General features: G+C 38.6%; 2 protein-coding genes across 2 annotated transcripts in view; one reads left to right on the top strand and one right to left on the bottom strand.

Moving 5' to 3' along the window:
- Window positions 1-7,508: 7,508 nt before the first annotated feature.
- LOC140949517 (uncharacterized) lies at window positions 7,509-8,597 on the top strand. The gene has a single exon (XM_073398679.1). The coding sequence runs from the start codon at window positions 7,509-7,511 to the stop codon at window positions 8,595-8,597; it is 1,089 nt and encodes a 362-aa protein (XP_073254780.1).
- Window positions 8,598-8,991: 394 nt separating this feature from the next.
- Window positions 8,992-10,338, bottom strand: part of LOC140951104 (uncharacterized) — a 1,573-nt gene continuing 226 nt past the window's right edge. The window contains exons 1-2 of the mRNA XM_073400322.1: window positions 10,332-10,338; window positions 8,992-9,895 (exon numbers count right to left, since the gene is read on the bottom strand). The exon at window positions 10,332-10,338 is cut by the window's right edge and continues 226 nt beyond it. Coding sequence (XP_073256423.1) covers window positions 9,080-9,877 — 798 coding nt within the window. The 5' untranslated portion in view covers window positions 9,878-9,895; window positions 10,332-10,338 and the 3' untranslated portion in view covers window positions 8,992-9,079. The remainder of the gene's footprint in view (window positions 9,896-10,331) is intronic.

Genomic DNA, 10,338 nt, shown 5'->3' with positions numbered 1-10,338 from the left:
AGTCCACCTTCTGGAGATACGCCGGCTTGGTAGCTGGAATACATTGCCGAGGCGAAGATCTGGCATTTTTTCCTCCTCGTCGTATTTTCTTCACGGCAAATGTTTATATTTTTAGTGAGAATGCAGCGCATATCGGTGGATTTTACTTCATGCGGCTTGCTACTTCTGAAAGAAGAGTGCCGGATTTCATCGTTTTGTTCATGTTTATTAGTGTTGGCAAATGTAAGGTAAATGAACCGACCACTGTAAGGTAAGAATTGAAGTTTTAAGTTTGTTACTCGGCGAAAAATCGTGGAATGGGAATTCGTGAAACTCGTGAGTATTACCTCTGTTACCTAATGTCATGCGATGACTCCTCGCTTTTTCGATGCGTAACACGGATACAAGCGATAAATTTCTTTCGCAAAGTGAAGTATAATTTACTTAACGAGACCATTTGACGAATATTTCTTGTTATATGCTTTATTCATATTTGCTTGGCTTATTCAGGCTACATGCCAGGAGTTTGATGACAATGTTTGTGTGCTATAATTATGCTGATAAGTTTTTGCACCTTTATATTGAAACTCATGAGCCAAACGTTTGTAAACTCTGGCAAAACACTCTTCTATTATGGAGGAACTTTTTTTTTCGGGGCCCTAATATGGTGTCAAATTTTTAGGGGAAACAAAGCTTGATTTTTGGCCAAACAGACTATAGCTTTTTTGTCTTTGAAGAGAGCGCGAGGCAAACGTCCGTGAGTACAGTGTAAGCCAGTGATTCTTTAGGTAGAGCTAACAAAGATAACGTAGGCTGCACTTTAGGTGGCACACCCATGGGTGCAGTGTAACCCAGTGATTCTTTAGGTAGAGCCAACAAACATAGTCTGCACTTTAGGTGGCACACCCAAAGGTGCAGTGTAACCCAGTGATTCTTTAGGTAGAGCTAACAAACATAGGCTGCACTTTAGGTGGCACACCCATGGGTGTAGTGTAACCCAGTGATTCTTTAGGTAGAGCTAACAAACATAGGCTGCACTTTAGGTGGCACACCCATGGGTGCAGTGTAACCCAGTGATTCTTTAGGTAGAGCTAACAAACATAGGCTGCACTTTAGGTGGCACACCCGTGGGTGCAGTGTAACCCAGTGATTCTTTAGGTAGAGCTAACAAACATAGGCTGCACTTTAGGTGGCACACCCATGGGTGTAGTGTAACCCAGTGATTCTTTAGGTAAAGCTAACAAACATAGGCTGCACTTTAGGTGGCACACCCATGGGTGCAGTGTAACCCAGTGATGCTTTAGGTAGAGCTAACAAACATAGGCTGCACTTTAGGTGGCACACCCGTGGGTGCAGTGTAACCCAGTGATTCTTTAGGCAGAGCTTACAAACATAGACTATACAGGTGTACATCAGATGGCAACAAGTTTTCCAGTTAAAACTTTGTCATAAAGCGCTACACCATGGCACTTCGACTATTTCATTATCGCGCTTGTTTTGACGCACAATTGATAGTCAGGAGAAGTCGTATTGTCTAAAACCATAGCAAAAGACAAATTTACACACATCACAGCGTTAAGGTAAGGCAATACACGGCATTTCCTTCAGGTACATTTACATTTTCTGTTAGGTTATAAGCGATTAAATCGAATGCAGCGACGAACAAAACGTGAAGCCGTCAGATATTCTAGAACCGTGTTATCTACAGTGCTGTGCATTATTATTGCTTAACTAACTAACTACGCGCTGATGGAAATAAGTTTCGGCCGCTTTAAATTTTGAAACAATTCACTGGTACTGTATAGTCATAATACGTATTGGAGCGGAAGGTTAGCACGCGAGCAGGGCGATTCCGCTGTGGTTTCTGTAATGTAGAAGATATTACGGCAATGAGGCTCCCGAGGTCCGTTCTGGAAATCACAACTACATGTAGGATGAAATGCATTCTGCGTGCAGACGTCTCCTTTTCCAGGTTAGGTTAAATAAACCGTACCAACGGTTTGTTTGACAAAGCTCCCGCGAGACGGTTTCTTGGTGATTTTATTAACTTTTCCGATCCATTTTTTTTTTCAGCTCTATTTTCGCGGCTTTTGCGATACAAACTAAATTCATTTTTAGTTCTGATGGCATTACACTGCTTAATCATGACGGCTTTGGAAGAAACTGAATATATTGCGCTTCGCGATTTCGCAAAATCACTGCGGGAATTAAAAAAAATTTTCTTCCAAAAAAGCGTTTTCACGCTTCTTTCTCTAGTCAATCAACTCGTTTGTCTCGTTTTCTAAAGGTCCTTGAGAACAGAATAAGACAATATTTTATTACCGACAACCTAAAAACCTGATTTTTGACCAGATCGAAACAAAACTGACCTCTGAAATGGAAGAAGAAAAGCCTTTTATTTTTGCCGGCTTCGGCCCGCCGGCGCGATCGTGTCTGTTTTGCTTTCATATGATGACATTTTTCTGACAGAAGGGTGTCGGGAGAAACACCTCGCGCTGGTCATACGTGACAAAATCCGCCGCGCCTAAACTAATTAAGAAAAGTCTCCTCGAAAGCTCCATACAATTCCTTATAACAAAATTATAAGGAATTGTATGGAGCTCTCCGGGATACTTACAGTGCAAGCCCTTTGTGTCCCCTCATGGGCATATTGACAGTTGGCAATTTACACAAAAATGGCAAATTTGAGAAAATGGGGAATTGGCCTAGAATCCATCAACGGTCCATCCTCGGAGACCCAGGGGCATATAGTGTAGGCGAGGGAAAGTCTAAACGGGCGGAAAAATATGGCACGAAGAAAAGTAAAGAACGGCGAGAAGAGCCCCTGGGGACAATGTCTTACCAGACCAGTTCCAAACGGTCGCAGCCGTTCTGATTTCTGATTGGTGCCAGAAAAACACAAGTTTTCTGGCATCTTGTAAGAGATGTGATTTAAAACAGTGAGATTTGCCGATTAACTTCACCTACAACAAATGAATGTACTCCTACAATGGTATAACCCTTTCGTTTCGACCAGCCCACTGAACAAAGACATAATTTGAAACAACATATGCGTTTATTTGGCGACATTTCAAACTATGGTGCTGTTTCGATACCACACTTTGCGTTATTGCAAAATACGGAGTGTTTAACTGTTCTGTTCTCAGCTCAAAAATCACGTCCAGTCAATTGACCCGATCGGCGTCAGAAAGTCATTGCTGGCAAAAAAAGGAGCACTTTACTGGGACCAAGGTTGGCGCTAACGCGTAATGTGGTCTGGCAATTGTGACGTATTTTGCGTTAACTCAATCTGTGTTCAATGTTTTAAGACCAAGGTTTGCGCCAAAAAAATATCGCAAACCGTGTTGAACGTAAAGAGCCGCATTCTGAGATAAGTCGTTCCGTGTCCTTCCAAATAAACAGGGAACCCAACGACGGTGTCCTCCCAAATGCATTAAAAACCGCTCTTTTTAGGTTACCCAGAGTACAAATAGATTTGCAAGGGCTTCAATACTATATTATCGTAAAATTCCAAAAATAATCAGCGGAGCTTATATTTTTCAAAGGCCTTTTTCGAGGGGCTTATATTCGGAGGGAAATTTGCGTTTTAAAATCGGCTAGGCTTATACTTGGAGGGAAATTTGCGTCTCAAAATCGAGGGCGCTAGCTTATAGATAGAAGGAAATTTATGTCAGTAATTTGCAGACAGTTTTAACTGAAACTCGTCTTGAGGACTTAGACCTTTCTAAAACACAGCCATGCAAGTAATCCAAGTATACTTTCTATATATACCGAAGAAATCCAAGCCAAGAGTGAGGAGTAACCTACGCAAACAGAAATAAACTTGTGATGGTTCTTTGGCAAAGACAAAAATTTATATATTTTTGCTTTATTTTTTTTGTATTTGAGGGCGATTTCCAAGTTCAAGACGCCCGTGGGGGCTTATATCCGGAGGGACTATTTTACGGAGGATTTTTTGCGTTACGAATATGTGAAATATGGGGGCTTATATTTGGAGGGGCTTAATTTCGGAATTTTACGGTATTTTCCCGAAAATTTTAGATGCAGATTAACGTATTACGAAAGTTAGAATTTTTCTGGTTCCTCTCTCCATCACATTTTCGAATCCGAAAATTTTAGGTTTCGTATTTTGTAAGAAATTTTTAGCCTTCCGCAAGAGATAGAAAATTCTAGGCAATATTTGCTTCTACGAACAGCTATTTTACAGAAAATTATCGTTTGGTTCCCCTGAATAGTCAGTATTTTGCGACAGCGCGAAATGTGGTTTCCAGATCGTGGACTATTTATAGGCTTCGCTTTTCAGGCCAGGATTTGAGTTATCTCAAACTGTGGACTGTGGAAAGAAGTCACATTTTGCGTTAACTCAATCTGTGTCCTACCAATCAATCACGGAAAGTCAGACACCTTTCTAGAAAAACTAGTGATTTTACAACCGTTCAGCTTTCATATCAAAACGGAAACACTAACTGTTTCCTGCGCCAATCAAGAATACAACACAATCAGCGAACTTACGCATTTTACGCCTAAAAGATCACCAGTAAATACGTGTCTTTGAACGCTTTATTTGCATAATGAACAGAATCAATTAGTGTCATATTTTCGTACGCCGGTTCGCTTTTTATTCGAGTTCACAATATTTATAAGATGCAGAGTATCTGTATATGGACTTAGATGGTGAAAATATTTTGCGATTTGACTTGTCCTCTCCGCCAAGTCTTAGCTATCTTAACGGATATGGGCTAAAGATTAAGTTGATCGATACGAAAATGAGAGACGGAGTAGAAACTGCACAATCCGCTCTTCATATTTTTATAACATGTAGAAACGTGAAATTTAACTGTAACGACCCACAGCTGGTATTGTTTTTTTCGAATTCTTAATGTAAAATGCCAAAGCGACATTAAATATACTCTCCTTCGCAGCCTTAAAATCCGAAATTGTGTTGTTGATTCGGCCGCCATGTTTACTTGACCTTGCAAGACAAATTTTACTACCGTCCCCGAGCCGCTAAACTTGCAAATTTTCCTCGAAGACCAAACTGCAACGGAGGTTCTTTTCCATTCCTATGCCGCGACTACCACGACAGATCGCATGACCTGATTGGCTTGCATATCACATTACGTCAGAGGACATGTTCACAAGATAGGACATAAGTGCAACGGTACAGAACCTTACGAAGTCTGATGAACAGCGTCATTAATCTCGTACCCAGATCTCCCACGGCCAAGGGAAAGGGCGATCTGGTAAAGTTCGATTTCGATCATGCTCAGTAGAAGCGAGGCCCGATATACGGGCCTTGATATAACTGCACATCTTCGTGCTTACTGTTCGGGAAACATAAGGGAAACATGGATTAGTGTTCTTGAAGATGTTCTTCGAAGTAGCGGTCAAGGAAATCTTATACTGAAGCCTAGACAAAAAGAAGCTCTACAGTCGATTGTTTTTAAAGGTCAGGATTGTTTAATTGTTCTTCCAACTGGCTAAGGAAAGTCGTTGATCTACCAAATGCTACCATCACTGTTTCATAAAGTTAGTGCGAGGAACCTTTCATCGAAGGACAAGTCAATTGTCATTGTTGTTTCTCCTTTGAATGCCTTAATTGATGACCAAATAAATAAACTTAAATCAGGGGGTGTCAATTGTACAAGTTTGCGTGTTTGTGGTGACGAGGTCGATGGCGCATTTGAAGAGAACATTCTTGAAGACCTTCAAGCTGGAAAGTTTGAATTAATTTTTACACACACCAAGGTAGCAGTAAGCAACAGGCAATGTAGAGACCTATTTTTGTCGGCTTACTAACAGAAAAATGTTAGCGCTGTGGTGGTTGATGAAGCACATTGCATCATTGAGTGGTAAATTATGATTATCATTACTTTTTGTTGTTGTTTTTCTCTGTTTGATCATTTTGTTAATACTTTTAAGGTTATAAGCTTCCTTTATGTTAGGGCTAAAAATGGCCCCTACACCTATTGTTAAGTTCCTGTTTCCTAGACTCAAATTTTTGGGTTACGTGATCACTTTTGTCACCTCACACCTGAAAGGATTTAACATAAAGTTAGTTTTGTAGTCAGTCATCCTTAGTTGATGCTTTATGAAGATTTCACAAAGGTTATAAATTCAATGTTCTCACACCGGGATCCAGACTCCAAAATTCTGAACTATACAGTGAAACTCAAAGTTTACTATGTGTATTTACTTTGCAAGTACACAATGAGCTGTTTCTATTCTTATCATTGCGGTAATGATATTTATTGCCTTATGCAATGTACATGCTAGATCAACTAAATGAAAAGGTTTTATTATGTCCAAGAGCAGCTATCTTGGTATTTCAATTGCTTCTGATGGGTGCCTTGATCAGATCACCAAAAAACTAATAGTCATAGACCTGTTATGCTTGAAGACTTTGTTTTCTCAATGTGTAAAATTTTGATGCTCTCAAGAGGTATCATGTGACATGTTTTCTCAAATTTAATGCACATCTTTAAAATTTGAAAGAAACAGTTCTGTTCTCCAAGTATGATCAAATGATTTATATTAAGGCAACAAAGCACACAAGCAAAAGGAGTCTTTACAAGGTACAAATGACTGTTTGGGTTCATTTAAGTAGCAACTCGATACTTATCTTCACCATTTGTTTTCCAGTGCATATCTGTGGCCTGTTCAAATTGAATGTCATTCATTTTTAGTGCAACTGTGTGTCCTCCTTTCACACTAGTATGAATCTCTAACTTCCTTAAGTATTCCATCACCACGTTGTTTAACAGCGACAGTGAATGTTTGAAACACAGTATAATCTAACCGTAAATTAATGACCCAAGTCCATCACAGAAAGCTGGAGGGAAATTAAAGTAAAAATTATGTTCAAAACAATACGACTGGGAATTCTAAAATAATTTGTTGTCCAAAACTTTAAAAAATGTCACTCTTAGAGATGCTAAATTCCTGGATGGTGCCATTTTGCTGACCTTGAGCAGCTTGAATTAATATTTGCATGAATGTTATGTGATAAGTATTATTTTATTAATGTTAAGCAGGTTAAACAAAATATTTCATCACGTAATAATAACAGAAAAGTGAACCTTGAACCTTTAAGCCCCAATAATGACCTCCAATCAAGCAGAGGCCAAGAGATTACCAGTGGCTAAGCTTCTTGATATTTCAGCAACCTCTGTATAGTGCTACTAGGGAAAATGTACACCTAAGAGCAGTTAAGGGAAATTTCATCAGTGGGGCTTAAAGGGTGAAAAGCTAATATAACTACATGGCCATATTGTTACTAATAACAAAGTTATTGCAGCCTTTTTCTTCTTAATTCGACCCTACTATAACGGCTTAGTTACTTGAAAGTCCCCTTACATGTAGTCATTATCCGTAATTCTTGTGGCCAAATTCTTTTATTCTAGCTAGTGGCAAGTATAACAGCATTTCAGTGTATCAATACAGCATTTTTACTTTGTGTTTCATTGTTTAGGGGGCAAAACTTCAGAAAAGACTACAGAAAACTAGGAACACTTTCCTCGGTATTCCCCATGGCTAAGATTGTTGCCATGACAGCAACAGCAACAAAGGAATATCAAACAAGCATTATGAAAAGTCTGAACATGAAAGATCCCAAACTTGTAATTACAAATCCTGAAAGGCCTAACATTTTTTATGAGGTACAGCAAAGGCCATCCTATCTTAAACAAAGTAACATTAACCAGTTTGAAGAAATTCTTTCACCCATAGCAGATGAACTCATTATTGCCAATATTAAAATGCCTGTCACTATTATTTACTCATCATTAGAAATGTGTGGAGTTGGGTATGCCTTTTTGGAGAGAAAGCTTGGGGATCACCAGTTCTACCCTATTGGGGCTCCCCAAATTCCTCAAAACAGGCTTTTTGCTCAATTTCACTCGCCACAGACAGACAAAATGAAACATGAACTTATTAGCAGCATTGTTTCAGAGTCATGCAAACAGAGAGTAATATTTGCTACAGTGGCATTTGGCATGGGGGTCGACTCTCCTTGTGTTGAAAGGATAATTCATTTTGGTGTGCCTCGAACTATGGAGAGTTTTTTTCAAGAAAGTGGGAGAGCTCGAAGAGATGGGAGGCCTGCCACATCAACTCTTTACTTCAACAACAATGATATTGGTGCAGATGTTGAAGGAATGCAACCTGTTATGAGAGATTACTGTAAAAACCCTCAAAATGTCTGTAGAAGAAAAATTGTGCTTAGCCACTTTGGTTTTGGCATTCCAAGTCCTCGAGACAAACAAAGCTGCTATAACATATGTCGAACTGACTGTGAGTGCTCTGAATGTGTTGAGCTACATCAAGATGTTTTGGCCCTTGAAAACATTCACATCTCTGATAATGAACTTCTTCTTTCTGGAAAACAGGTGAAAGATATAAAATCAGAGCTTATAAAATACAAAGAAGAAATTGAGGCCAGCGATAACTATTTGAATTTAAGTATGTGTTCAGGATTAACAATGACAATAATTGATGATGTTTGTTCAACACTTCAAGAACTCTGTTCTCTTGACAGAATTATGGAAAAACTACCGGTTTGGAGAAAAGAACATGCAGAAAAGATTGTACAGATTATAAGTAATGTCACATCCAAATAGGCTTAAAATCCTCCGTAAGAAAATCTGCAAAACATTCTAGGTACCATAAATAATTCTGATAATATTTTGTTGAGATAATTTAACTGAGGGAGCCCATCCCTTATAAGCCAAGTGGCTTCCCTTGGGCTTTAATTCTCACCATTAGCTTTAAATACTTAAATTTTCTTGTTTTTTGTACATCCTAAAACTATAAATTGAACTGAACTGAATTCCATTTTAAAGTTCCTCCTTTTTAACTCAGTAGATGAGGAAAAAATTCTACTTTTGTTATAACGTGCACTTTACTTAGTCATCTGCATCAGACGATTCAGATTCTACATTTTCAGGAACTACAGATTGACCTCTTGCAAGCTGTCTCTTGTGATTTTCAAGCCAATGCAAGAATTCACCCAAGTCAATCTTCTCTCTTACACTCTTCAGCATAACAGGGAATGAAGGATGAGGCTCATGCATTGGGTCGCATTTGAATGGCCGTAGCAACCTCAGATCCCCCAGCATAATGCCTTCATCTCTATCAGCACTTTTTTTAGTGTGAGCAGTTGACGGTGGCTTGACATTTGGACTCTCATCATAGGCATGCAGGGATTCACTGACTTCAGTGACTGCCTATGAAGCACAGCCTTCTCAGTTTTATTTGCCCCCATTGAAGTTATCAGATTTTTTGTGCTCTTGATGGTATGCTCCATTTCTAAATCATTTGGCATATTGACTCCAATTTTCCCTTTCTTATTGGACCCTCTTCCCCAAATAACACGTTTGGACACCTGGTGGGTCAGCATGCACTTTACTGAAGTTAGGAGGTACATTCCTTCAATTGCATACTTTGACAATTTGTTATTGGCTTTGAAAACCCACAAAAGGTATTTCCAATTAATAACATTTCTATCTCCATCACCTTCATGAATTGTGTCATTCAGTTGCATAAGAACTATGAACAGTTCAATCAAAGAGAGACCATAATTCTGGACTTTGTCATCGACTGTCACACCTAAGTGGAAAACATGGTAGTCAACAAACTTCCCAAGCACATTATCAAAGTGTTCCTTCTTTGCCTCCAAGCTTGCATTTTGTTCAGGCAAATTTTTTGTAGGCTCACTTTCAGTGTTTTCCATACCAAAGAATTCTAGGAAAACTTCCACTAAGTAAGCCCTTCCAACTGACACAAAGAACTCCTCATATGCATCAGGGTTGTTTTTGACAGTTGTTGGAACATTGTAGTGCGTAATACGCTCTCTAAAATACTTCAGTGTACCAATTTCACGTGTTGAATTCTGGTTCATCAGGACATCATTAATGAGCTGAAAATAAATACAAAACAATAATAATTATTGTTATTTAAATTATGTATTTTATTTTGCCAAGTAGAATCCAAACTCGACAATTAAAAAGTGGGCTATGAAATGTCCCTCAGCCTTTTTATTCAATGTGTTAAGAACTGCTTAGTATAAAAGAGCTGTTGATTAAACTCTGCTTTGTTGTATATATTTATATGAAGAAGAGATGATTATTACTATCATTACAAAATAGATATAGTATTAGGAAAACTTAAAGAATTCAACTATCTTTTCTGATCAAGTGTGTCATAGGCAGCCAGATTTAATAAATCCAGTTTGTACTTTTATGCTCAACAGTTGTTGAACAGAAAAGGACTAGATTAAGTATAAAAATCCAAATAATAGTATGTAACTCTTGCAGTCACCATATATATTACATATGTTGCATAGCTGTACTTACAGTTAAG

This window comes from Porites lutea, chromosome 10 (genome assembly GCF_958299795.1).
Source record: "Porites lutea chromosome 10, jaPorLute2.1, whole genome shotgun sequence".
Taxonomy (NCBI): domain Eukaryota; kingdom Metazoa; phylum Cnidaria; class Anthozoa; order Scleractinia; family Poritidae; genus Porites; species Porites lutea.
Note: the sequence above shows the minus strand (reverse complement) of the source record. Positions and strands in the feature narration are given on the sequence as shown.